Source organism: Pteronotus mesoamericanus, unplaced genomic scaffold (assembly GCF_021234165.1).
Source record: "Pteronotus mesoamericanus isolate MK-2021 breed Mesoamerican mustached bat unplaced genomic scaffold, CSHL_Meso_final scaffold_507, whole genome shotgun sequence".
Lineage (NCBI taxonomy): Eukaryota > Metazoa > Chordata > Mammalia > Chiroptera > Mormoopidae > Pteronotus > Pteronotus mesoamericanus.
In genome coordinates this window covers 493,781-520,368 of record NW_026555319.1, presented here as the reverse complement: position 1 = coordinate 520,368, position 26,588 = coordinate 493,781, and the positions used below count along the sequence as shown (strand labels likewise).

The 26,588-nt window shown below is 65.3% G+C and overlaps 1 protein-coding gene and 1 non-coding gene across 2 annotated transcripts in view; both read left to right on the top strand.

The window, feature by feature from the left end:
- The window catches only part of EP400 (E1A binding protein p400), a 72,449-nt gene extending 49,414 nt beyond the window's left edge, over positions 1-23,035 (top strand). The window contains exons 30-53 of the mRNA XM_054594285.1: positions 828-1,024; positions 1,382-1,493; positions 1,663-1,806; positions 4,344-4,481; positions 4,697-4,780; positions 5,128-5,262; positions 5,466-5,510; positions 5,601-5,754; positions 5,973-6,214; positions 6,336-6,509; positions 8,504-8,640; positions 8,757-8,813; positions 9,544-9,622; positions 9,717-9,968; positions 10,701-10,746; positions 10,816-10,925; positions 14,187-14,388; positions 14,511-14,677; positions 15,790-16,002; positions 16,263-16,458; positions 17,029-17,153; positions 18,339-18,485; positions 21,755-21,832; positions 22,665-23,035. Of these exons, the coding sequence (XP_054450260.1) occupies positions 828-1,024; positions 1,382-1,493; positions 1,663-1,806; positions 4,344-4,481; positions 4,697-4,780; positions 5,128-5,262; positions 5,466-5,510; positions 5,601-5,754; positions 5,973-6,214; positions 6,336-6,509; positions 8,504-8,640; positions 8,757-8,813; positions 9,544-9,622; positions 9,717-9,968; positions 10,701-10,746; positions 10,816-10,925; positions 14,187-14,388; positions 14,511-14,677; positions 15,790-16,002; positions 16,263-16,458; positions 17,029-17,153; positions 18,339-18,485; positions 21,755-21,832; positions 22,665-22,937 (3,507 nt within the window). The 3' untranslated portion in view covers positions 22,938-23,035. The remainder of the gene's footprint in view (positions 1-827; positions 1,025-1,381; positions 1,494-1,662; positions 1,807-4,343; positions 4,482-4,696; positions 4,781-5,127; positions 5,263-5,465; positions 5,511-5,600; positions 5,755-5,972; positions 6,215-6,335; positions 6,510-8,503; positions 8,641-8,756; positions 8,814-9,543; positions 9,623-9,716; positions 9,969-10,700; positions 10,747-10,815; positions 10,926-14,186; positions 14,389-14,510; positions 14,678-15,789; positions 16,003-16,262; positions 16,459-17,028; positions 17,154-18,338; positions 18,486-21,754; positions 21,833-22,664) is intronic.
- LOC129087533 (small nucleolar RNA SNORA49) lies at positions 486-617 on the top strand. Its single transcript, XR_008530914.1, has one exon. It is a non-coding gene; the product is annotated as a small nucleolar RNA SNORA49 (small nucleolar RNA).
- Positions 23,036-26,588: the final 3,553 nt, after the last annotated feature.

Below are 26,588 nucleotides of genomic sequence, written 5' to 3'. Positions count from 1 at the left end.
CTGCCGGAGGGCCTCGCCCCCCTGAGCCCCGCCGCAGCCCGCACAGGCCGGTGGGCGCCGTCGTTTCCTGAGATGTGCTACGCGCCCGTCGGGGCGAGGGCTGTGCCCAGGGCAGAGCGGGGAGAAGGAGCTGTCCCTGGGCCGGGGCCTGGGCGGCCCCCGGAGCTGCGAGCACGGTGGCAGCAGGGCAGGGCGTTCCCGGAGCCGAAGGCGAGCGGCTGGCCTGTGCGCCGCAGCGCCCGCGTCACGCTCTGCGGCACGGCGGCCCACAGGCGCCCACGCCGCCTGCACACCGAGCGGTGCGGACGGAAGCCGCTGCTCCGGGGAGTGGAGTGGCAAAGGGCTGCAGACCTTGTTGAAGGTGGGGGGTTGTTCGCCCGTCGGGGTCTGTCGCAGGGCGGCATCGATTGCACAGGAGACGTGCTCAGTGAGGCGGCCCAGCAGCTGGCCCTGGGAGGGGGTGGGCGCTCCCGGCTCGTGCCCCGCTCCCTCGGCCTTACTCCAGGGGCTTTTGCTGTAAAGCACCCTGGCATTGCCCGGGGGGACATGAAAAAGCGCAGATTCCCTCCTCCGGAGGACGCTGCTTTCTTGGGGGGCCTACGAACTGAGCTGACAGCACATGTCCGGGAGCCCGACTGTCTCCTCATGTGGGGACTTGCGTGGTCTAACCTCTGTGTGGGGACATGAACGAGGACCTGAGGACACGAAAGAGCCAGTCAAATGCCAGGCATCCGTGTGGCTGGCACGTGGGCCCGTGCCCCGGGCGTCTCGTGGAGCACTCCCTGACAGCGCGCGTCGGGGGTCCTGACCGGCGTCTGTCGTCGCAGGAACTGATGCGGAGCTTCAACAGAGACAGGCGGGTCTTCTGCGCCCTCCTGTCCACGCGGAGCCGCGCCCCCGGCGTGAGCCTGGTGGAGGCCGACGCCGTGGTGTTCTACGACCACGACCTCAACCCCGTGCTGGACGCCCGGGCGCAGCAGTGGTGCGACAGGATCGGGAGGCGCAGGGACGTGCACGTGTACAGGTGCGGCCTGCGGGGGGCGCTGCCAGGGGACACCCCGGAGACTGGCGCTCGGGATGAGCCCAAGGCAGGATGGTTCCGCGTGGAGGCCGGGGGTGGGGGGCTCCTGGGCCCTCCATGCGCCGCCTGGGAGGTGGGGACAGTGGCCGTGCCGTCTTTGGCCACCACACGAAGGGTCGCACAGAGCGCGCAGGCAGGACAGGGGTCAGGGGCTTCGAGGGCTTCGAGGGCCTCGCCGAGCCCGCCCAGGAGGGACGCGCGCCCCCCGCCCCCCGCGGCCCCCGCGCGGCACTGCTGGCTGAGCCCTCGGGCGCCCGGCCGCTCAGCTGTCTCCGTGGCGGTGCCTCGATGTGCTTGTAGGCTTGTGAGTGGCAATTCCATTGAAGAGAAGCTCCTGAAGAACGGAACCAAAGACCTGATCCGGGAGGTGGCCGCCCAGGGCAACGACTACTCCATGGCGTTCCTGACGCAGGTGCCCGCCCGGGCCGGGTCCGCGGGGCGCTGTGCGTGGTGGCGGGTGTGTGGCTTTAGTCACCGTCGGCGAGGCAGCGCCTGACTCTTCTGGCGCTGAGCTCTTGCGCGCAGGTCAGGCCTGGAGCCGTGCCTTTGTTCCTGGGAGTCACGGGCTTCTTTGTGTTCAGCGGACCATCCAGGAGCTGTTCGAGGTGTATTCTCCTGTGGACGACGCTGGCTTCCCGGTGAAAGCCGAGGAGTTCGTTGTCCTCTCTCAGGAACCCTCTGTGGCGGAAACCATCGCGCCCAAAATCGCACGGCCTTTCATAGAGGTGAGGACAAACAGAGCCCGCCCGGCCCGGCCCCTCAGCGCTCACAGGCCCCGCGGGCTCCTCCCGGCCCTTCCTCCCAGACACACGCCCTCCCCGCACCATCCTCCTGAGCCCTCGGCACTGAGGGCTCGCTGCCCCCACTTCCCGTGTGAAAAACCAGTGATTCTGTTATTGAGAAGCAATCGAGGTGTGTGGCAAAAGCTTCAGGAACCTGTGGTGGCGAGTAGGTCTGCACAGACCGTCACGATGCCACCTGGGTGTCCCCGTCTGCTTCTGGGGACATCCCGTGGGCCGTGAACCCCCACAGCAGCGTCTCAGGTGTCCCTGTCAGGGAAGGGCAGGAGGGAGAGCTCGGCCTCCTCGAGGTCACGCCAGGGCGTCCTGGAGGAGCGTGAGTGCGCGTGAGGGACCTGAGCGGCCGCAGGCCCCCGGTGCTCCTGGGCGCCTCTCAGAGGCGCGGCTCGTCCGTGCGCAGGCACCTCCTGCTCTGTTTTCTCCAGAGCGGCAGTGTCCACGTGCTCGGGCTCTGCAGCCCTGGTGGCGGGCGGCGCGGCTGTGCCAGGCCCCGTCGTAGGCGTAGGGACGCAGCGCTGGGAGGCGGGCAGAAGTCTTGCCCACTGAGCCCCGTGTCCTAGGAAGGGGAGAGACAGCGAGGCAGCAGGGAGGCAAACAGGGCGAGTTCTCCCCGCAGGGGCGGGCCGTGCCCCGCAGCCAGGCCTGGGGGGCGGAGCAGGCCGCATCCGGGGAGGGCAGTAGTGGGCAGAGGACAGCTCGGAGGGGCCGGCCTGCGTGGGGCTGTGCGGGGGTCGGGGTCGGGGTCGGGGGTGGGGGTGGGGGGTGGGGGTGGAGGTGAGGTGACTAGACGTGTGATTCCAACCAACAGCTTAGCTCCGTGGGGCCTGTTTAGACGCCGTTGGTGGCGGCAGTGCAGACAGGCGGGGGCGGCTGAGGACCGAGGGACTCTGGAGGTGGAGTCGATGGTTTTTGAGGGTGAGGGTGTGGGTCAGGGCAGCGCCCCCCACGCCCACCAGCCCTGGGCGGGCGGCCCGTTGGCCATCGGGGCTGCGGGTGCAGCAGTTGTGCAAAGTGCCCTTTGCTGCTGGCGCCTTGGGCCTGGGCGCGGCTGTGGCTTTCCCGCAGCCGGCGCTTGTGGAAGGGTCTGCGCGGCAGGAGAAGCATGAGGACTTACGGGTAGTTCCCGTCACAGAGGCCTGTGCGGGGCTGCACGGAGTACCCAGAAACCCTGCACGCCGCCCCCACCTGGCCGTGGGCTGCTCCCTGGAGCCTGGCTCCTGCCCTGGGCAGAGGGCCTTCTCCCAGCAGCGGGCCGAGTCGGCTCCTGTGGCCGCTTGCCTGTGTTGTTGGCACAAGTGCGTTCGAGCCGCGGGCGCCCTGGGGTGAGGCCCCGGGCCATCGTGAGCAGGGGCCAGGTGCACCGGTGCTGCCAGTGGCGTGGGAGGGGGCGGTGGGCAGCTCATGGCCGGGACTAGGCGCGTGAGGGCGTGTGTGTCTCTCAGCTCCGCCTTCCTCTGCGTGTGGTGTTGGCTGGCAAGTTTGCGCCCTTTTCTGCTCGCGTCCTTGTCCTGCCTCTTAGCGTGTGTCTCTCGCTTTGTGTGCTCTGGGCGCAAGGCCTTTGCTGAATCCCTGGGAAGTCTCCCCCCAGGCTAAGGTTTGCCTTCTTCCTGCCGTCTTTCAACGAGCAGAAGTTCTTGGCCCTACGCCCACCCAAAGGGCGTCTTGGTCACGTGGTCGGCACTTCCGTGTCCGTTTCCAAGAGGCACTCGCCCTGCGGTCCAGATGACGTTCCCCTTTGCTTTTTTCTAGGTGCCTTTGTTGTATTCTTCATGTTTACGTATGCAGTTTGTCTGGAAATGATGTGTGTATAGTGTGGAGCAGAGTTCTATTTTAAACTTGGCAGATTTTGCCAAATTGCCCTGGAAGGAGGTTGCCCCGTGTCTCAGTCGACATCCTCTGAACACACCGTGTGGCCCTGGCGCCTCCACGTTGCCGCGCTGTCGGGCGCTCGGCTGTCGGGCCCGGTGCACAGCAGCCTGCCCTCTGGTTCGCATTTCCCGAACCGTGGTGAGGCGCCTGTTGTCGTCCATCCCGTTTGCTGTGGGCTTGGCTTCGGCTGCCTTGCTGCCGGGCGGTCACCTCCGGCTGACGCTGTGGGCAGGCCCGTGTCTCGTGCACCATGAGCAGCCGGTCTCCCTGTCAGGACCTGCGGGCGCTGTGGGCGTGGCCGAGAGACCAGGCACCCGTCCGGCAGGCTGCCAGGCCCGGGGCTTCACCGTGCGAGTCAGCGGGCCTGCCTGGGCCCTCGGGGCCGGCACGGCGCTGGGCCCCACACCCACTTTCTGCCCTCTCACTGCCCTGGTTTGTGCGTGTGAGGGGCCCTCCAGGAACGAGTGCCCCGCCCAAGGGTTCGGTGGGTAGTGCGGACGTCCAGCGAGGTCCCAGGGCATGGCTCTTTTGAAACCCCTTGGCTTGGAAGGTGAAGCCTGTCCGAGCCCCCAGCCCAAGCCCGTAACCCGCAGGCCCTGAAGAGCATCGAGTGTCTGGAGGGAGACGCGCAGGATCCCGCAGGGGAGACCGCGCCCGAGACCTCGGACCCCGGCAGCCCCCAGGGCCAGGAGCCCTCGCAGCTGGAGGAGCTGGCGGACTTCATGGAGCAGGTTTGGGCGTCTTCTCCTTTCTGCTTTCAACTCAGTTTGGTTTTTCTGTTTTACAAGTTTGTATTTTAAAAATACGTTCCTTTCACGAACTGATTGTTGTTGCCTTTGGCCAAGAACAGTCACTTTTCTGATTGAGGTATAAAGGTGGGAAATGTAAGGAAGCTTTAGCTTTGTTAACCTGCAGTTAACTGTATCCAAAACATGTTTTCAAACAGCTTACCCCAATTGAAAAATATGCTTTGAATTACCTGGAATTATTCCATACTTCCATCGATCACGAAAGAGAGAGGACCAGCGAGGTAAGAACCACCTTCCACGTGAGGGTCTCGGTTTCTGCGGCATTAGCTTTGGGGGAAGCGCGGCCCCCCTGGCGTCCACGGATGGTAACCCAGCTGCCCGGCACAGGGGCTCCCCGGCGGTGACCCTCAGGGAGCCTGTGTGGGCGGCTGCGGGTCTTCTGCAGCATGTGGTGCGCGACAGCCCGGGTGGCAGAGTGGGCGTCTCAGAAAATGAGCAGCCACAGCTCAGGGGAGCCACGGCAGGGAAGAGGGGGTCCTCTGTCTGAGCGAGAGACAGGTTGGGGGCAGGTGTGGGCCCGGGTGGGGACGGTGCCGGACGCTGTGTCCGGGCCTGTGTCTCCTGGCAGGATGCTGTGCTGACTGCGGTGAGCGCCTGGGAGGCCCAGAACCTGCGGGCGCTGCGGGAGCAGGAGGCCAGGGCGCTGCGGGCGTTGGAGCAGGAGCAGCTGCTCACCTACACCCGGGAGGACGCCTACAACGCGGTGCGCACTGTGCCCCGTCCCCACGCGGCAGCCCCGGCTCGTGCCCACAGAGAGCCACTGCCCGTGCTGCGGTTACAGGCGGCCTTTCCCTTGGTGGGGTAGCTCGGGAGGTCCTTGCGCTTAGCCCAGGGAGTTGCAAGGGCGGCTTGCAGCGCGCGGCAGGCTGGCTGTCCAGTTGAAAGCTTCCCCTCTGTCCCCCTCAGGAATACATCTACGAAGGTGCAGACGGGCAGACGGAAGTCATGCCGGTGAGTGCCTCGCCCTGTGGGTCCGCGTCCCCTGTGGCGCTGGCTGCCTCCCCCATGGCGCACTGTTCACGTGCTCCCTTCCCTGCGCAGCTGTGGACGCCGCCCACACCGCCCCAGGACGACAACGACATCTACGTAGACTCCGTCATGTGCCTCATGTACGAGACCACGCCCATCCCGGAGTCCAAGCTGCCGCCCGTGTACGTGAGGAAGGAGCGCCGGCGACACAGGACAGACCCCTCGGGTGAGCGCTGTCGGCACACGCAGGTGTCACGCCCCTTTCTGCCAGAGCTGGCAGGACCCTAGGCGTGCCCTGTCCCCGCGGTGAAGTCGGGAGGGGTTTGTGTTCGCCCAGGGCTCCGGGGGCCGGGCGTCCTCGTTGGCCCTGGTTTCCTTCCTCTGCTCCTCGAGGCGGGTGGGGCGCTCCGGTGGCCGCCGCGCTGAGCCGGCCCCTCTCCGCAGCGGCGGGCAGGAAGAAGAAGCAGCGTCACGGGGAGGCCGTCGTGCCCCCGCGGTCGCTGTTCGACCGCGCGACCCCCGGCCTGCTGAAGATGCGCCGGGAGGGGAAGGAGCAGAAGAAGAACCTCCTGCTGAAGCAGCAGACACAGTTCGCCAAGCCTCTGCCCACTTTTGCCAAACCGGCCGCCGAGTCAGGTCCCGACAACCCGGAGTGGCTCATCAGTGAGGACTGGGCACTGCTGCAGGTGAGCCTGTCCCCAAGGGCCCCTCCCCACACGCACGTCCACGTCCTTCCCATCGTTCTGGACATGGCAAAACCTGATGGTGCTCAGCGTGTTGACCTTGGGCCCGGCCTTGGTCCCGTAGGCTGTGAAGCAGCTGCTGGAGCTGCCGCTGAATCTCACGATCGTGTCCCCGGCCCACACGCCCAACTGGGACCTGGTGAGCGACGTCGTTAACTCCTGCAGCCGCATCTACCGCTCCTCCAAGCAGTGCCGCAGCCGCTACGAGAGCGTGCTCATCCCCCGGGAGGAGGGGAAGGTGAGCGCCGGGCGTCCGCGCGCAGCGTGGCTGGGGTTGGCAGGGCGGGGGCTGTCCTGCGCTGGCACGGGGCGTGGCTGCCGCGGTCACTTTGGATGCAGGCTGGGGTTCCCGGTGCCTGAGGTTCGTGTGACACGGCGTCTGCCCTGCTCTGTCGTCTGGGAAGCGCCGCGTGCTGCCTGATGGCTCCCGGCCCGGCCCGCGGGAGTGCTGCCGTGCCTCCCTGGGGCGCCGGAGGGCGCTCTGTCAGCGCACGGGAGGAGGAGTGGGAGTGTCGGCTCTCCCTGGCCTCTCTGCCGGTGGGGCGCGCTCTGGGCTCTCTGGCCCCAAGGAGCCGCGAGCGTTGCAGGTGTTGCCGGGCGCAGCACAGCGGCTCCTTGGCGCCCATCACCCGGGGGCCCAGAGCGTCTGCCGGCGGGGCAGTGCAGGTCCACGCTTGGGCGCCTCTTTGCGTCCCTCCGGAGCCGATCGGGCTCCTCGCACTTGCTATCCTGCTTCTCGGGCAGCGTGGCGGCTCTGTACCGGCCTCCGCGTACTGGCCTCGGGCCGCGCTCCCCGGGACAGGCGCCCCGTCCGCAGGGGAGTGCCAGGCTCGCCCTGCAGCGGGGTGGGCTTCCTGCGCCTCTGCTTGGGACGGCGTCAGGTTACTTCCATAGTCAGCTGTGGCGCCAGCTCAGCTGTCCCTTTCCTGAAAACATTTCTCTGCACATGAGGCATTTGAGGGTTTTTTGTTTAAAAACAAGCAAGCGAGCTTTTCTCGGGCCGCAGTTCTGGGGCCTTCGCCAGAAGCACGCGAGGTCTGTTATGTTTGGAAACATCTCTAACAGTGGCTGTCAGCTTAACGTGGGGCAGCGTGAAGCTGAAATGTGATGACCTGTCACCGTTCTTGGTGAAACTACGGAAAGCAAGCGTCGTTAGACGCGGAGGTGCCCTTCTGAGTCAGCGGGAACCTCGGCGAAGCAGCTCTCTGGTAGCAATGAGAGCCTTCACGCATGCCCCTCGTGGGGGGCTTTTCCGGAGGGGCTGCCACCCGTGGGGACGCCCTATGAGGCTTGCGATGGGGCAGCGGTGGGGAGGGTGGTGCTGGCGGGAGAGACGCACAAATTCCCCGGTGGCTCCCGCCGGCTAGGGCAGCGCCCCACGGCCAGGCGAGCGCAGACAGGAGCCGCTGCTGTGCTGGCCGTCACCCACCGCGGCCGCGCGCTCGCCCGGGGTTGGGTCCCAGGGCTGGCTGTCCTCGCTCTCCCTCCGTGTCCTCGGAGGCATGGCGACCCCCCTCTCGTGGGCGTTGCTGGTGTGGCTGTCCTCGGGTGTCCCTCCTCGATCGGAGGCCCCCGCTTAGCGCGGACGGCGCGTGTGTGTCTGCACCGCACGCACACCCGTCCCCCACCCGGGGCTCTCCCGCTGGAAGCTTTGTTTCCGCCTGCATTGGACTCCAGTTCAGAAACGGTCAGAACTTAGGGAACTTGGGGACCTGGCCCCGACACGGGGAGCTGCCCTGAGGTCCGTGGGGCACTGCGGTGTCCGAGGGGCAGGCAGGCTCTCGGTTGAGCTCTGGGGCTTAGGAGGGTGGCGCACAAGGCACAAGCAGTGCTGAGCCCCCCAAGAAAAGCCTCAGACACCAGGGACATCTGCCCCTTGGTGGCTCTCTGTCGAGAGAGGCCCACGGGGACGGTCAGGTCGCTGGGGAAGGTGTTGGCTCTGTCACTCGTCTTGGCTTCAGGCACTTGGCCCGCCGTTCCCTCTCCCCCTCCCCGGAGAAGGCGGGCTCTCGGGCTCTCGGCCTCTGGGCGGCTGGCGGCTCACATGGCAACATGTGGAAAGGCCCAGCACAGACTGGGGGGGGGGGGCACGTCGGTGGCAGCAGCTGGCGGCGCCTGTGCCATTGCTGTGCCAGGTCTCAGGGAGGAGGGGGCGGCTCACAGGGCCCGGGGGGCCTCCAGGCCAGGGAGCCCCGCGTGCAGGGCCGGTGTCAGGCGGCCGCTCTTTTTCAGAGCAAGAACAACCGTCCGCTGCGCACGGGGCAGATCTACGCCCAGGACGAGAACGCCACGCACACGCAGCTGTACACGAGCCACTTCGACCTCATGAAGATGACGGCCGGGAAGAGGAGCCCCCCCATCAAACCCCTGTAGGCCCCCGCGCTCCCCGCCCCGGCCCAGGGGCGGGGGCGGGGGCAGGTCCGTCCCGCGTCGTCTGTCTCCTTTCTCTTCCCCTGGTAACCATCGTCTCCCTCCCCTGCTGCAGGCTGGGCATGAACCCCTTCCAGAAGAACCCCAAGCACGCGTCTGTGCTGGCAGAAAGGTACTCCGAGTCGGCGGCGCACTTCCGTTCTCTGAAACGGTGGCATCCCAGGGGCTCCTACGCCCGATAAGGTCCTTGAGTTGTGGTGCCGGTGGTGGGTCCTGGCTTCAGCTGCGGGGGGCAGAGCAGCCGAGCCGGGGGCGGGGGGCTCTCATCCGGGGAGCGGTCTTGTTCACACAGGCAGGGTGCGGAAGGTATGCGGGGTGTCTCCCCGCCTGCCCCTGGGCAGAGGGCGCACCGATGGGGCAGGAGGGCTTTCGGCTCCCCTCCTCCTCTCTGACCTGGCAAACGTTTTGGCAGCTCTTCTACAAATGCACACCCAGTTGGGTGTGTGCACTTGCTCCACATCAAGGAGTTCTGCAGGGGACACGTGTGGGGAAGCTGCAGGGGTCCCAGGAGCAGGGGCTCCGTGAGAGGAAGGGGACACGTGCGGGAACGCACAGCCCTGGATCCGCTGGTCCGGCTGTGGGCCTGGAGGGCGGGGCAGTGTGCGTGCGGTCCAGGGCCTGGGGCTGTGTTCCCAGACAGGCCTGCCAGGGAGCGGGGCCCTGAGCTGGGGTGCCCCAGGCCACCTTCGCCCTCCCGGGCGGATGCACCCAGCGCCCCCACCTTTGGGCTGGACTGGAGTTGCCTCCGGCACCCGCGTTAGGACAACGAGGGCTCTGGGTTTCGAGAGTGCCTGTCTATGTAAGAATTTGCCGGTTTATTTTTACCAACTTCTGTCTTTCAGCGGAATCAACTACGACAAGCCCCTGCCCCCGATCCAGGTGGCGTCTCTCCGCGCAGAGCGCATCGCCAAAGAGAAGAAGGTACGCGGCCGGGTGGGCCTGGGGGCGGCGGGGCAGCTGCTGTCCGAGGCCGCAGCCCCGGCTGCCTCACGCTCTTTTCCCTCCTGCCCTGCAGGCGCTGGCCGATCAGCAGAAGGCGCAGCAGCCGCCCGTGGCGCAGCCCCCACCGCCCCCTCCGCAGCCGCAGCCGCCGCCGCCCCAGCAGCCGCCGCCGCCCCTGCCCCAGCCGCCGGCAGCAGGCACCCAGCAGCCCTCAGGGCCGCCCACCGTGCAGCCCCCCGCCCCAGCGCAGCCCCCGGCACAGCCGGCACAGCCCCCGCCAAAGGCGTCGCCCGCGATCACGACCGTGGGCAGTGCTGCCGTGCTGGTGAGCTGCCCCGCCGGCCCCGCGAGCCTGTCGAGACCCCTGCGGCACCCGGAGCGGCAGGCCTTCCTGTGGGGGGCAGGGGAGCCAGCCTTTCCCTGGGAGGGAGGGCCTGCTCCCCTCGGCCGGCGCGGGCCTCCAGAGCTCCTGCCGCGGGCTGGGCCCAGCGGTGGTTCGGGGGAGGCAGCTCTGCCTGGGGCAGGTGCCTGGGGAGTTTGGAATTAGGTGGGACCTTTGACCTGGAACTGAAGCAGTCACCCCGCCCCCGCCCCCGCCCACCTTCCCCGAAGCACCTGCATACGTGCTCTTGCCCACGCGTGGGACTTAGGTGCCTGTGCGAGGAACGTGGTGGGGCGCACCATCGAGGGAAAGGGGCGGGCTCGTGGTCGCACGCGCCGTGTGCCCTCCCTGCAGCGCCTTGCTGTGCTCCCTTGCCACGCAGTCCCTGCTGAGGCTGCCCGTGGGGAGCGTGCCCGGGGCTGAGGGGCGTTCCGCAGCCGAGCTCAGCCGCTGCGGGGCCGGGGATCAGTGTGGCCGGAGCACCGGTGTCAGAGGGCTGGACACCACGGTGCGGGGAGCTGGGGACAGAGGGGCTGGAGTTGGCCTGTGTGGCCAGTGACCATGGTCGGGAGCCTAGACCCGCGGGATGCTGATGACGGGGGAGCCTTTGGAGCGTTCACGGTGGGATGTGCGTGTGAGCTTGACCTGGTCTTCAAATGGCTGTCTCTTCAGCAGGCAGGAGCCATCAAAACGTCCGTGACGGGGACAAGCATGCCGGCAGGTGAGAGTCAGAGACACGCGGCAGGGCCTCGGCGCGCGCGCGCTTGCCTCACAGACCCTCCCCCCGCAGGCACAGTGAGCGGGAACGTGGTCGTGAGCACCATCGCGGGCGTCCCTGCCGCCACCTTCCAGTCGATTAACAAGCGCCTCGCTTCGCCCGTGGCACCTGGAGCCTTGACGGTGAGTCGCCCGCCCCTGGCGTGGGCGGAGGCACCCGACCGAGGACCCCCTGGAGGCCGTGCGCTCTTTGGAGAAAATGACCCCGGCACTGCCCTGGCTTGAGTCGCAGCGCGTCACGTGGACGTGCGGCCTTCCGGGAGGTCTCGGTTGCGCTTCTGCGGGCACGCGGGGGACGCCTCTCTGCCACCCCCTCCTCCCCAGGATGCCCCGGGGACCCCGCGGATGGCGGTGGCCCCGTGCCTGCCGGGGGTGCGGCGTGGGACAGAGATGGCTGCGCGGGGGCCCCGGCCGGGGGAGGGGCTGCGGCGCCGCGTGCGCGTGGCACGCGCTCGCTGCTGGAGTCGAGGGCCGGCCAGGCAACAGCGAGGAGCCCGGTTACGGGGCGTCCGGACCCAGGCGCCAGGGCAGGGAAGGGCGCGACCGGGGCAGAGGGGTAGGCGCAGAGCCGCAAGGCCGCCTGGGCGGAGCCCCGGGAGCTGGGGCGGTGGCTGCCCAGAGAGGCGGGGGTTCTGCAAGGCACTCCTCACGGCAGGCCACCTGCTTGTCCCTGCTGTTTAACCGTAAAAAGCAAAAGTGAATGACAGATTTAGGACTTTAAATTTACACCCCAACTTCCAGTTTAGTGATAGGCGCGAAGGCGACATCAGCAGAAGACACTGCGTCAGAGCCAGCAATGCTTTGGCGAATAGAACGATTCCCTTCTCGGGGTGTGAGAAGCGTCCTTCCCCAGAGACGAGGCTGCCGTCGCCCAGGCAGTGTGGTGCTGGCAGAAGGGTGAACGCCTGGGTCCCTGCGCTCGGGACAGAGTCAGGACCAGGCCCTCACACACGGCTGATTCCCGTCCAGTGCCGAGGGGACTCGAGAGGCAGGGTGGGCTTGTCAGCAGGCCGTGACCCGCAACTGACGCCGTCTGCAGGAAGCCCCTCACAGAGGGTCACAGACCAAAAGCCGAAAGCCTGGCCCCGCGCTTCTGGAAGGTGACGCTGAGAACGTCTCCATCTCCTTGGCTCAGGCAGACGTTTCTTAGGAGCCACGGCCTGCGGGTTACGAAAGGAAAATGAACAAATTAGACTTCATCAAAAATCATGAACTTCTGCTCTTGGAGAAGTATTTGTAGAACGTACCAGGTCAAGGACTGGTATTTAGATGCTGTAAAAATTCTTTAGTCAATAACAAGGAAACAAACAACTTTTTAAAATGGACAAGAGACCGTTACTTCACTGAAGAAGAAAAATGGATAGCAAGTAAGTGTGAGAAACACCGGGCTGGTAGGGAGTGCCCACTAGAGCCACGGTGACCCCGCGGCACTCGCCGGGGAAGCACGAAAAGCCATGCTGGCGGCCGAGCACTGGGGGACAGAGCAGCGGGGTGCCCATTGCCGGCGCGGCAGCACCTTCCGGCAACTCTGGAGAACAGCGGGGTTATCCCTCATAGAGGTAAACACGCGTTTGTCACACACCCTCACAGTTCCACTTCTTGGTTTCTCCAAAGAGAAATGTCTTCACAAAAAGCCTGACCACCGACATGCATAGTGGCTTCGCCCATAACTGGGAAGAACGGAGACAACCAAGCTCAGCTTCAGCAGGCCCGATGAGAACGACCTGTTTCTGTGTGTGGTGCCTTCAAAGATAAAGTGACGCATCCCCGCTGTGTGTGTGGAGTGCCCCCTGGGGGCTAGGGGCTGGCGCAAGGCGCAGGGCGAGCAGACAGCGGCAGGCCCTCTCGACCGGGGCAGCGGGGCTGCCGGGTGTAGGTTGTAAAACAGTGCCACTTCTGTTTTAAAAAAGTAAAGGAAGCTCGAGAATGCCTCTGGAAACCAGGAAACTGCGTTTAGAAAGAACATAGAGAACTGTTAGAAATGAAAAATAGTTACCAGCGTTGGACAAAGAAAACCTGACCGTGGGCTTGCTGCCAGCGGAGAGGGAGTAGTGGCCGGGAGGCGGGCTGGAGGGCACTGTCCGAAGGCAGCCTGGGGGTGCGGCCGACGGCCGGGCGGAGGGGCCGAGAGCCTGAGGGCCGGGCAGAGGCCGTGGAGACGTGTTCGCGGAACCGGCCCATGTAATCACAAGCCCAAATAACCCGCATCCGGGAGGATGGAGGGACCCGCGCCACACGCTGCAGCGACCCGGAACACGGCCGGCCGGCCGCCTGGGCTGCGCGGAGCTCCACCCTGGCCGCAGCGAGGCCGAGGGCCAAGGGCCAAGGGGGTGCCGCCTCTGTGTAACCAGAGGAGGCAGCCGCCACCCCGGGGCTGTCTCCTTTGAAAATACCTCAGACAGGGTAAATAGAAACATTTCCAAACCAAGCCCGAGGGAACACCTAACACCGGGAGGACTTTACTGAACCATGTCCTTTAGGCAGAAGGAGGGTATCCCAGGCGGAAGGGCTGCAGCGCGAACAGCAGGGGGGCCATGTGGGGGGCTGAGGGGAAGGCGGACCTCACTCGGGGCAACGGGCGCCGCGCTGCCCTGCAGCCTCCGCTGTTCACACGACGTGTGAGTCACTGATCGGACTTTGGTAATTGCTCACAGTGTGGTTCTTAAGTGAGACACCAAAAGAATAAAAATAGAGTGTAGTTTCCAGACTGGGGGGGGAAACAGGATAAAAATGCCTGAAAGAAGGCAAGACAGGAGATAAAGAACACGAACTGACGGGCGAGGTAGAAAGCACAGATCAGGACGTGGGATTTAGACCTGAACACGTCAGCAGTGAGCGGACTGAGCAGCCCACGACGCGGTGACTGCGCAGCAGGGGGCCGGCAGGGCAAGTGACGCGATTACGGGCGTCGGAAGTGGGGTCATCGGGGTCTGCGCAGCGATTCGCTGTGGGCACGGGGCAGCTGGGACTCGGCCAGAGCTCGGCCGCTCGGCAGCCGCGCCTGCCGGCTGGACGGAGGGTGTGCAGCAGGGGCCCTGCAGCACCTGGCGGCGGGGGGGCAGACGGGGTGGAGAGTCAAGGCCTCGGACTCTGTGTTTTGGGGTTAAACACAGGTACCCAGGGAATGGTCAAGTCTCAACAGCTCTGCCGCAGGAGGACAGAGGGACGGGCCGGTGTTTCAGAACGGGCGTGGGGACGCTGCCGTCAGGGTGGGCTCGAGCCTTGTGTGGTTGAGAGTCCTGCTCTTCTGCCCGAGGCGTGTGTTCTGAGTCGACAAGACCTGCCGCATGTGCTTCATTCACCCTCCTGGGTTCCGAGTTGGGTGCACTTTTTGTCTGAAGGGCGGTGCGGAGCCCCTGACAGGACCTCGCCTTGCCTTTCCAGACCTCCGGAGGCTCAGCGCCTGCCCAGGTGGTCCACACCCAGCCTCGGGCAGTTGGCTCCCCGGCCACTTCTGACCTGGTGTCCCTGGCGCCGACGCAGGGCGTCCGAGCGGTCACCTCCGTGACAGCCTCAGCTGTTGCCACGACCAGCCTGACCGCAGTGCAGACCCCAACCCGGTCTTTGGTGACTCAGGTGTCCCAAGGCAAGTATGGTTTGGTGTCCCGGGGTCCGTCGCCCCCGGGAAGACAGGACTTGGTCGGCCTCGGGTGGTCGTAGGGAAGAAGACCAGTGTCCGCGTGCCCCCTAACGAAACAACTTCTGCAGCCACAGGGGTTCAGCTCCCGGGGAAGACCCTCACGCCCGCGCACTTCCAGCTCCTCCGGCAGCAGCCGCCGCCGCCACCGCCGCCGCCCTCCCAGGCGCAGGTCCCACAGCTCCAGGGCCAGGCCCAGTCACCCGCACAGATCAAAGCTGTCAGCAAGCTGACCCCGGTGAGCGCCCCCAGGAGACCGTAAGCGCGCTGTCTGTGGGTGCTGCCATGACGTATATCGCGTCATTCGGCGTGTGCTCTGCAAAATCCGCCGTAGTCTGCGGGCAGGGAGTGAGTGTGGCCGCCCGTGGCAACATTTGCTGGCAGCACCCTGCAGGCCCCAGTGTCCAGACGACCTTTCCGCCCACTCTCCCTGGCTCCAGTCCCACCCAGAGGACTGCTCCTCAGGCCGGGGGCTGGCACAGCGAGGGCGCGGTGACTTGGGCTCGTTCTGGGCAGCCTCCTCGAGGCACCAGAGCACGACGCACCAGGGAGACGAAACGCAACCAAACCGGACATTTGTTTCCTGAGTCGCCCCAGCCACAGCTGCAGGGCTCAGTGGCCACAGGTGGCTGTGGCTTCAGTGTGGACAGTGCAGCGCTAGGCCCGGCCGTCACCGCAGGGGCCGCTGCGCGTGCCGGGTGAGTGGCAGGCCCGCGGAGGCGGCCGGCAGGGCTGGAGTCCCACCCGGCTCCCCCTGCTCCCCCTGCCCCCGCAGCCGGCCGGCGCCCCTCGCCCTGCGCTGCCGTCCCGGTCACTCCAGCAGGACGTTGAGAGAGATCTGAGTCATGAGCAGCTCACGGAACTTTTATTTTTTAGTTTTTTTCCCTTAGAAATACGTTTTGAGTTCTTATACTATTTTGATGTTTTGACTTAGACATGAAGTTTATTAACGAAGTCTATATGTAGATGGCTGGAGTAAGTGATTGAGCGCTGATGCACGCCTTACCATTTTGAAACTTAAGGAGGGACCGTGATTTTAAAACCTCTAAAAGTGTTGATGGTCTACAGACTTGCATTGGCTTGTTTGTGAGTGGCAACAACCTGGAAGTTGTGCTGTGAGCTCACTGAACCGTCAGCGTCACTGTTTCTGGTCTCCGGCCGGGATGTGCTGACCGCCGTTAACGAGGAACGTTTCGAAGCCGAGGGAGGGGCCCTGCGGGACGGCGTGTGCCCTGCGTGTTAGCGGCGGTCACTGTGGTGCTTCGGGCGTGGCAGAGCGGGGCGTGAAGCCAAGACAGACCGCGTGGGGGCCGTTAATGCTGATGAAAACCTTCTTTCTCTGGGTTTTAGGAACACCTGATCAAGATGCAGAAGCAGAAACTGCAGCTGCCCCCACAGGCGCCGCCGCCACAGGCCCCGCCGGGCCCCCCGCCGCCCCCCGCCCAGGTGCAGCCCTCGCCCCCCGCACAGCAGCAGAGCCCCCAGCTCACCGCCGTGACGGCCTCCCGGCCCGGAGCCCTGCTCACGGGCACTACCGTGGCCAACCTGCAGGTGGCCCGGCTCGTAAGTTCCCCGCGGTCAGTGGGCGCGTGGCTGTGTGATTGGTTAGCTCGCAGGCCTTGTCGGACCCCGCCCCGTGCGTCTGCGGGCAACGGGCAGAGCTGTGTCGGTCAGCCTCCAGGGAGACGCCTGCCACTGGCTGGCCGCCACTTTCCACCCTCGCGAGCCCTGTCCGTGTCTCGCCGCGTGGCCCTGCGTGGGAAATGTTTGCAGACACATGGCGTGCTGAGCCTCTGGGCTCCCTTTCTCTCCTCTGTGTTTAGACACGGGTCCCCACATCGCAGCTGCAGACGCAAGGCCAGATGCAGGCCCAAGCGCCCCCACCGGCGCAGGTGGCCCTGGCGAAGCCCCCGGTGGTGTCCGTGCCCGCAGCTGTGGTCTCCTCGCCGGGCGTCACGACCTTGCCCATGAACGTTGCTGGGATCAGCGTGGCCATTGGGCAGCCGCAGAAAGCCACAGGTGCCCACCCCCATCTGCTGGAGCCCGGCGCGGGCCGGCCAGCCCTCCCGCGGACCCACCCACGGGTGCCGCCGCGGCCCAGGCTCCGGCTCTGGCCCTGGATTTAGCCGTTCGCGTTTGGGGCTTCCCATCGCGTCACCGCAGCCCTTCCAACCGTGTGCCCCCAGTTTTCAAATGTACGCTGCCAGCCTGTCAGTCGGGGGCGCTGGTCTCTCCTCCCTTGGGTTGTCAAATAAGGGAATGACAGCAGCCACCACAGTAGCCACCCAGTGGGAGGGGCCAGAATCACACCGGTCTCCTCGTCAGGCCGGCAAACCGTGTTGTGTGTTGTGGCGCACACCCTAGTGACGAGCTCCTGTGCCACGAGCTGGGAACGGTGGGGAATCGCCGCTTCCCCTGAGTGTCCCGCGGGGCCCGGGGACGTCCTGAGTTGGGGTTGGGGGGGGGGCGGCTCTGCCTCGCGGCAGTTCTCTGTAGAAGCCGGTGGGTCCGGACGGCCCTGTGCCGCGGGGAAGGCAGGGGACGGCCGCGCGGCTGGGCACGCGACTCACCCCCGACCGGCGCCGGCAGGGCAGACCGTCGTGGCCCAGCCCGTGCACGTGCAGCAGCTGCTGAAGCTGAAGCAGCAGGCCGCGCAGCAGCAGAAGGCCATCCAGCCGCAGGCGGCCCCGGGCCCGGCGGCCGTCCAGCAGAAGGTGCGGGGTCCTCGCGCGCGCAGGGGTCGTGGGCGGTCCTGTCCTTAGGGTCGGTCGGCCCCTCGCAAGGCCCAGGGAGCCCTGAGAGCCCTGAGGATGAGAGCATCCTGAACGGGCCCCGCCTCGCTGCCTGGCACCCGGCGCTCAGGAGGCCCGGGGGTGGGTGCTGCTCCCGGGCCCTGCGGGAGGGCTTGTGCGGAGCAGTGAGGGTGCCGGCTGCGGGCAGGTGAGGGGCCGGGGCGCTTGGGGAGGCAGGGGCAGCTCGTAGCGTGGGACCGCCTGGGCGGCTGGGGCCCAGGGCAGGTGGGCAGGCGGGGGCCTCGTCCTGTGGCTGTGACCTGAAGGCGGGCAGTCAGCGTCCCACGGGCTCAGGATCTGGGCAGAGGCCGCCCTGAACTGACGCGGCTCCCCAGAGTCCTTTTCGGCGGCTGGCCCCGGGGGCGTGTGCGGCGCAGGCCCTGGCTGCCGCCCTCCTGAGGGGGCCTTCTCCCCTGTGGTGGGCGGGTCGGGGAAGGAAGCACCTCTCAGTCCCCGCCCGCCCCCGCCCCCCGTCAGCAGCCCTGGGGTCAGCCTCACAGGAGCCGGTGCGGGGTGGCTGGCTGGCGCCGGGTGACGCCAGGCCAGAGAGGCTGGCAGGCAGGGCCTGGGTGATCGCGTCTGCTGAGTGTGCGTCCCAATGAGAAGTAAAAAGGCTTTCCCCAAAGTGCGGGTCTGCGTGTGAACATAAGGCGAAAGAGAACTTCTGAGGCCTTAGAAGGGCCCGTGTGTAACCCAGCTGGAGAGCCCACGGGCGCCTGGCCTCCCGAGGGGTTGCTCTCTGGTAGAGGCACCTGGCAGCCAGGTTAGGTGCGCAGAGATCGGGCACACGGCTTTGTGCTCCTCATGCTCACCTTTCAAGGTACCTGCCACGTTCTCACAATTACGGTTAAGAAATTGCACGTGTGTGTTTCCTACATCGTGATCAAGTTTAGTCATGTGATGAGCACAGAACAATGAGCCCCAGCCCCGAACATGAGGGGACGTGGGGAGAGGAAGCCAGTGACGCGGGAGCTGGGCACAGCAGGGGGACGTGGCGGGGCGGGGGTGCAGAAGGCAGGCAGTGCGGGCGGTCACGTGGCGGGGGACGGGGCCCACAGAGGGGGTACACCGCCGCGCGGGCTCTAACCCCGGGGTGTCTCTCTCCAGATCGCCGCCCAGCAGATTGCTGCTCAGGGCCAACCCCAGAAGGTCACCTATGCCACCCAGCCCACCCTTAAAACCCAGTTTCTCACCACACCCATCTCCCAGGCTCAGAAACTGGCAGGGACTCAGCAGGTGCAGACCCAGATCCAGGTGAGCGGGAACCAGTACAAGGGCCGGGTTGCGGACACCGCAGGCACCCAGGGCCCTGCAGCCAACACGCAGGCTCCAGACAGTGAAGATGGGAGGGCACCGAGAGGAGGGTCCAGAGCCTCGCAGCCCCTGCTGCGGCCACCGCCCCCTGGCGGCCCTTGTGGGTGCTGCCGATGCGGGAACTGCCGCCTGGGTGCAGGCCTCTGGCACCGCAGTTGCCTCCTACTTCGGAGCGGACAGTGCCTCGGCGCCACGACGTGGCTGCCTAAGGGTGGGACCCACGGCCTTCCCGGAAGGTGCCCCAGCCCAGCCACGGCCAGGCGGCCACGCGCGCTCTTTCCTCCCTTCCGCTTTCTGCCGGCCCGGTGGGCGACCGGGGCTGCAGGGCCACGTCCGAGGTGCGCGGGTGGAGGCCCTGAGCCGGTCACTGTTACCGTGATCGGTTTTGAACTTGCCCTTGGCAGAGTGGGAAAACACCGTTTGGTCGCTAGAAGGGTCTGCTCCGTTTTGGGCGGTGTGCTGCCTGTTGCTCACCGCCCGTCTGCACTCCGTCCCCTTGAGCTCCCTGGTACCTCGGCCTGTGCCACCTGCGCTCCCAGCTCGGGGACAGCGGTCCCGCCCCGCTGGCCCCGCCCCCCGCAGTGCTGCAGGGACGCCTGACTTGCCGCGTGGCGCTGTTGGGGCACACTTTGCCAGGGCCTGCGTTCTGCTGTTGTGAGGCCCAGTGCGAGGCCCAGTGCGCGTTTCGCGTGGCGTTGTCTTCGGCGTCCTTAGTGCTCGCTGGGAGAGGGGCACAAAAACCTCCGCCCCAGGGTAGGGAGCTCTTCCTGTTTCTGCTTTTTACAGTATGCACTGTGCTGTTGGCTACACGTAGGCTTCCAGTGTTCCCGCTCTGAGGAGCCCGTGAGCACCGGGTCCCTTTGGTCCCGAAGCCTGTTGTCCTCACACCGAGACCCCCTCGCTGTGGCAGAGTCCCTGGCGTCCCTCCCCCTCGGCTCCCTGCCCTGTGTCTGCTTTGAACACGCCTCCAGAAAGTCGCGCCGGCACCGCCCGCGCTCTGTTGCCACCCGGCCTTTCATGCCGGTCTCTCCCCGGAAACACGCCCTCTCACTGGCGCGGCAGGGCTGGCACGGCTGGGCCGGCCTCCCACGTCGTTTGGGTTTTTGGCTCTGTTTTTTCCTCTCCATTCTTTCTTGTCTTCTCTTAGGTGGTTTGTGTATTTATTTTTCGTTGTTTTTTCTCTGTGAATTGGGAAATCACGCACTCTCTCTGCTCTCTAAGGGGTTACCTGCTGAGAGTGTGGGGCTGCCTGCTGCCTCGCCTGTGCCCCGGGGGGGGGGGTCTGTCGCCCCCCCGCCTGCTGTCCCTCGACAGAAACGCTGCTGTCCTTGCCCCCGCACGGCCCGCCCCCGTTCACTCTGACTTGTCTCGTGAAGTCGTTCTGCCTCAGGTGCACCCTCTGCGGTGTCCTCAACTCCTCTCTTCCTGAGAGATGTGTTCGCTTGGCCTGGCGTTTCTGATCCATGTACTTCAACGGTGGTTCCTGGCTCTTGGTTCCTTTGTTGTTGATGAAAAGGCACGTGCCTGTCCCTCCTGCCGTTGCCTTGAAGGTGACCTTCAGCCCCCGTTTCCTTTTGAGATCTTGACTTTGCCTTTGGCATTTTGCAACGGGAGTGCCAGGAGTTGGGCTCTTCTGGAGTCTGGACACCGATCTCACTTGCTGGTTTGGATGCGGACCCTGCCCCCGCCCTCCGGGCAGGCCCGCCGTCTCCTGCTGACATCGCCTGCCTGCTGGGCTGTGTCCCGAGGAGCATCCTCTAACCCACCTGTCCTGCCACTGACTCCTCCTTGGCCGGGTCTGATCGGCTGTTAAGCTTCTCCATTGATTTTTTATTTTGGTTATTATGTAATTTTTATTCTCAGACGTTCTGCTTGTTTTTGTCTGGATCTGCTCGGTCTGTAGTTCCGGCTGCGTAGACAGAACGCTCTGCGTTGTGGACATCTGGTAATTCCTCACCTGAAGTCCTGGAGCATTGATGTTCCTCGTTTTCTGCATTCTGGCTGCAGAGGCCGTGTTTCTTTGTCTTCCCAGGAATCGTTCCTTCAGGAGCCAGTTTTCTGGGGGGTGCGTGGTGGTCCGGGGCTTCTGTAGTTACCATTGGGACCACATCAGCTTGTGGCTTCTGGGTTTGGTGTCTCTCAGGGGACGCTGGTTTGGTCTCTAAGCCTGTGTCTCCTGTCCCCAGCTCCTAAGCAGGTGACTCCCTCACAGACCCCTTTGGGTGACAGGGGTGCAGCTGCAGGGCTGGTGTGCGGCCCTCCTGAGCGTGCGTCCGGCCTTGGCCTCGTGTCAGCCGCGCCCGGGCGCCGGGAGCAGCAGCGCCAGGCCGCCCGCCTCTGCCGGTTTTGACCGGCGCGAGCACGGCATCGCCTTAGGTTTGTCCACGGCACCTCAGTCCTGTCGGTGGGGACCCAGCACGGCCTGGGCACGGCTCTGCCCGTCTTAGCGAGTGCTGGTCACGGTGCTGTGTGTCCAGCTACAGTGAACCAGTCAGCGGCTTCTGGCTCAGCTTCTCTAACGAGGACCAGCATTCACTCGGAGCTTTGTCACTTACACGCACGTCATAGAACTTCACGTGTTCTCCAGAATTGTCTCGGGCAAGACTTGTTTCCACGCCCATTCCCCAAGTTAGAGGCCGGGGGGCGGGGGGGGAGGGCGTCAGGGCCCGCAGCAGCTGCCCTCTCGGGAGCCCGTCGGCTGCTCCGGTCCGGCGCCCCCGCAACTCCGGCTGCACACAGGTGGTGAGAAGCTTTGTTTTTTTATAAAGAGGCGGCGCGCAGTTGTAATTAAGGATGGCGGCCAAAATGAGCCCTTTGAAACCCTGGCGCATCTCGGGGCTAGAGCGGAATCGTGTTGCCCGTAGGGGCGCCTCCTGGGGCGGGGCCCAGACGTGAAGACGGGGCTCTCTGGAGGGCTCTTGAAATGCTAAAATATTTCATTCCATCCTCAATTTCATTTTCTCCTATAAAATTGGAGCAGTTCTTAGTAAGAGGAAAAATTTGACCCTGTAAAGTACGAGACCAAAAAGCAGCGCCAGGCGGCGGGGGAGGCGGTGGGGGAGGCGGCGCGGGCAGCACGGGGTCGGCTGTCCTCTGCCCTCCAGCCGCTGCCTGCGTTCGCATTAGGAACCGAGACGGAAAGAGGGAGAGAAATCCCTTGGCGCCTGCGTCCTTCTGAATTCTGCCTCTGGCTCTCTGTTCTGTCAAAGGTTGCAAAGCTCCCTCCAGTTGTACAGCAGCAGACCCCCGTGGCCGGCATCCCACAGGTCGCCGCTGCTTCCCAGCAGGTAGGTGCGGACAGGCAGCCGCCGGGAAGTCCCCACGGGCTTCTCAGGAGCCTTCCCGTTTCCCGGGTTGAGAGTCCTGGTTTCCTCCCTGAGAAGTAAAATGCCAATCATTAGAGGAGCACTTTAGATTTTCATAGTGCAGAAAAAAATGGACAAACTCTGCACCCCACGTCCCAAAGGGGCTCGTTTCTAGGACCGGTGCTCCCGCGGTCATGTGGGGGGGTCCTGGTCACCCCTGAAGGGAGGCTGGAAGTAGGAACGCCCGCGGGGCAGCCAGGATTGCCTCCTGACAAGGCCTGTCACCGCTTCACTGGGCGCTACAAAGTGCGGCCACAAATAAGCAGTGCTTCACACATTTTTATTTGTGGAACCACAGTGGCATGTGATCTCAAGGAACTAGATACAGTGGACCCTTGAACAATGGGAGGCTTAGGGGGGCGCCCCCGAGATCGAAAATTGGCGTGTAACTGAAGTGCGCCCTCCACGCATGCGGCTGCCCAGCCCGGGGCCGTTGACCCTCGCAGGACGGGGCTCGGGCTGCGCTGGCCCACGGCTGACAGGCCCGCGTGCACGCCCCGGCCTGCGCGGCTCGGCGGCTCTCGCCTTCGTCCCCGAGGCCTCCCGTTTTAGCCTGAGAGCGACCGCCGCTCAGTTTTCTGCTTTTTTTCTGGGTAGAAACCGGAGGGCATGTTTCAGTCCGTTGAGTCGTTTTCACATTTTACGGAAGAATCCGTGCTAGGGTTCTGAAACCCCCTGCTCACCCCGAGTGTTGTGTCTGTCGCATCACGGGACCTGCGTTTTTGAGGTGATGTGTGTTTTTGCTTTGGCTCAGGCGTCCCCACAGACTGTGACCCTCACGCAGGCGACAGCCGCCGGGCAGCAGGTCCAGATGATCCCTGCGGTGACTGCCACCGCACAGGTGGTCCAGCAGAAGCTCATGCAGCAGCAGGTGGTGACAACGGCAGCGGCCCAGCTGCAGGCCCCCGGCGTCCCCAACCCCACGCAGGTGCCAGCCAGCGCCGACAGCCCGAACCAGCAGCCCAAGCTGCAGATGAGAGTCCCTGCCGTCCGGTTGAAGACGCCCACCAAACCTCCGTGCCCCTAGTCAGGAACGCGGGCGGCCTCCGGGCAGGCCACTGCGCGCGCCCCTGCCCAGCCGGAGCCTGCAGGCTTCACGGATCGTCGAACCTCGGGGCGGCATCACGTGAGGCGTTCGACACCTGCAAGGCTGCGGCGGTGGCGGCGGCGCACCCACAGCACCCTCTCTGCCCACCCCAGCCCTCGTGGGCCACCCGCCGCCTCTGCCGGGGGAGCCCAGTTGGAAACGCGACGGTGCGGTTTCCCCTCCGTCACTTGCCCTTCCAGCCGCTCCTCCAGGGCAGCGGGGTTGGCATGAGAGCCTTGGGGTCTGTCAGGGCCTGAGCTTGCACGTCGTGGGGCTCCGTGGGACGCGCAGCAAGCTCCGAGTGACTTCCTGAGAGCATCCGCCTCTGCTTGGTTCTTGATGCCCAACTGAAACCACGTCATGGTCCTTCAGGGAGAGAGGCCATCCGGGCCCGGTCCCCTCGGGTCCGAGAGAGCCAGTGTGGCTGCTTCCTGCTCTCCTGAAACGCGACTTGTTGGAACTTTGAAAGAACCACCTGTGCTGATGCCCACAGAAGCACATTGGCGACACTGTCCCAGCTTGTGAGGAAGAAGAGCACTGTGATCGAGCTTCCATCCCAAAGAGCAGCCCGTGCGGCTGGTTTCCGTGCACACGGAACCTTCCGGACTGCTCCCACCCAGCACTCCCGCGACACTTCCCAGCTTTTGCGTAAAGCTTGCGCTCGGACTTGGCCCCCTGAAGCAGCTCCTGCAGGTTCGAGGGGCCCAGAGGACCGGGCAGGCGTGGGCGTGTTGCAGGCGTCGCGGCTGCGTGGGGGTGCACAGCGGGGTGCCCCCTCGGTGCCGGGTGCCTGCGGAGCTGCTCGGGCGGGCAGTCTGCTCGTGGCTGCTCCTGCTGGTGGGCCGAGGACCTCGGGTCGCTGGTCCAGGGCCTCGTACGGGCGCAGACACGCTCCTTCCTGGGCTTGCGTAGACCCTGCTCTGTCACGGGGCCATGGTGGAGAGGCACAGAGGAGGCGCCGTGTCTGTACTTGTGAGTTTTTTCACTCTGGCAAGAAGGCAGAACCAGTCGCAGTGGGCTTGATCGGACGGCGGCGTCCGCTTACCCGAGAGGGCCCACCAGGCCCGCGGCGCGGCCAAGGACCCTGCGCTGCGCCCCGAGGGGCTTTGTCTCTGTCTCTGTTCTCTGAGCTCCGCCGCCTCTGCACGCTGGGCCGGGCTGGGCCGGGCAGGTCTGCCCCTCGTGCCTGTTTCCCAGCAGCGCAGGGGGACAGCACCGTGGCAGCTCCCGGCGAGGCCAGTGGGGCCGGTCGGTCCTGAGTTCTTGGTGAGACGTTTGGAGAAAAGTAAAAATCAAGTGGTGAAAAAACGGAAGAGATTTAACATTTTAGTTAACTGAACATACGAAGACAGAGGACTGTTAACAAAGCCTTTTGGTTCTACTTTGTCAGAGGCTGGTGGCACTGAGCGCGTGCGCCGCCCCGGTCACCGGGGGCTCCCTGCTCCTCGTCCCTGTGTGCAGAGCCACCACGTGGGGGAGCCCCGTCCTCTCAGCCTGTTCGCCGTGCACCCTGTTTGCGCTCCTCTTGTCCCTCCCAGGGTGCTGGCTGTCCCTCCTCAGGTGGCGAGATGCTGATGCACTTACTCAGACACCCCCCCACCCCCCGACACAGCGGCTGCAGCGGGGGCTCCCTGTGAGCACAGGGCCTCGCAGGGCGTGAGACGTCGCCGGGCTTTCTGGGGGTGGGCCGTGCGCAGCCACGGCCGCTCACCCCCGGAGGGAGAGTGGTTTCTTCAGCGGCTCCGTGGCGCCGAGTATGGAACAGGAGAGAGTTCTCTTGTGTCGCTCGGCTTAGTGCCGTCCAGGGGTTGCCACCGACCTGACGTGCAGGCGCTGAGGTAGAGCCCCCCGCAGAATGCTGTTTCGAGGTTCGACTCCGTATGGAAGGGTTAGTTCGAGTTTCGGAGGTTGTCGCCCAGGCCTCCGGTCATGCTGCTAGAACCCGCGCTGCCTGTGAACCGGCGCCCGGCGGGGACAGAGAGAGACCTTCAGCAGGAAGGCGGCGGCGGGGCTCTGTCCAGCGGGAGCTGCTCTCTACGTAAGGAGGCCGCTCTGGCGGCTGCCGGGCTGTGTCCGCTGCGCCGCCGGGAAGCAGGAGGCTGGTCCCTGCGCGCGCAGGTGTGGTGCCTGGTGAGGCGTTCCTTTCGCGTCTGGGTGATTTTTTTTTTTTGTTTAACTGTCGTAACCAGGTAGCTGTTGCGTTTAAAAACAAAGGACAAATTGTAAATATTTTGTAAATATAATCATTTGTACTTGAATAGTAGAATTTTAAAAGGCACTGATGTCCCACCACACAAAAGGCATAATAAATTACCTTTTTATATGTTTTCTTCGTTTTCTCTTTCATTGAAAACCAGTCGAAGGAGGTGCGAGTTGTGTTTACTCCACTGCGCAGCCCTGGAGGGGGAGGCCTGCTTCTCCACCGCCCCCGCCCCCAAACGGGCGCACCTGCGGGCGCGGGCGCAGGCTCGCTGTGGGAGCACATTTATTCCTGCGGGGCCACGTCCCCTGGCCCCTGAGTCCCAGAGCCACGTGGTGGAGGGTGGCCCGTGTGCTCAGGGGCGCTGCCTGGCCCGCCACCCGCAGGCGAGGGTCCCCAGAGGGCCGGCGCTGGGCCAGCAGCCTCGCGCCCGGACACCCAGCGGCTCCGACCCGGCGGGCAGCAGGTGCTGCTCTTCTCTGTCCTCTTCCACTTTTAGACGTTTTTTCCTTTTGTAAAGAAATGTTCCTGGTTACAAAGAAAATACAACGCGCTCTTATTTTTTTAAATGCTCACCTAACACAAAGTGAAGAGGTGCCCCCAGAAGCCTGAGGTTGGTGTTGGAATCTGCCCCCCACTGTGCCATCGGGGTGCCTGGGCTGCCGCGTTGGCCTTGCGCTTGAGTCGCTCCACTCGGCCAGGGGCTGGGGCCCCTGCGAGCGTCACGGGCCCCCCCGCGGCCTGCGGGGGCGGGGACAGCGCGGGAGCCTCGCCGGAGCCCTCTGCCTGGCTGTGTGACAGGCTGGCGACTGTGCCCCTCTGGGCCTCGGTCTCCTCCCGTGGCCGCCGCGCCACGTGGAGCGTGCGCGCCCTCGGCACCTGCCCTCGGTCGTGGCTCTGCCCTCGGCTGTCCGTGGAGGAGGGGGTGTTTTCAGAGCGTCTCGGCCCTGCGGCCTCGACTCGCCGGCTGCGGTGGGGGCGCGGAGGGCAGGCTTCGCGGGAGCGCGGCTGCGGTGGGGGCGCGGGGCGCCTAGGTGATGGGACTCTGCTGCCGGGCACAGCGGGTCGCACCTCCGCCCCGTGAACCTCTCGGCCCCTGCCTGCCGCGCACGGGGCCCCCCGGGTACAGCGGAGCGTGAAGGGCGCCGCAGGCTGCCGTGGAGGCCTCACGCAGGCCTCTCGCTGGACTCTGACCTCCTGTCAGGCTTCCAGACGTTTCCAGACAGGGCTGCGGTTCCGGGCCCTGTGGGAGAAAAGAAGGGACTCCTCTGCCACCCGTTCCAGGCAGCAGGTCTTCGCTGCTCTGCCCCCGGCCCTTGTCTCCCTGGCCCTCCCTGGCCCTCCCTGGCCCTGCTTTAGGGTGCACACGTCCAGCGGAGTCGAGTGCAGCC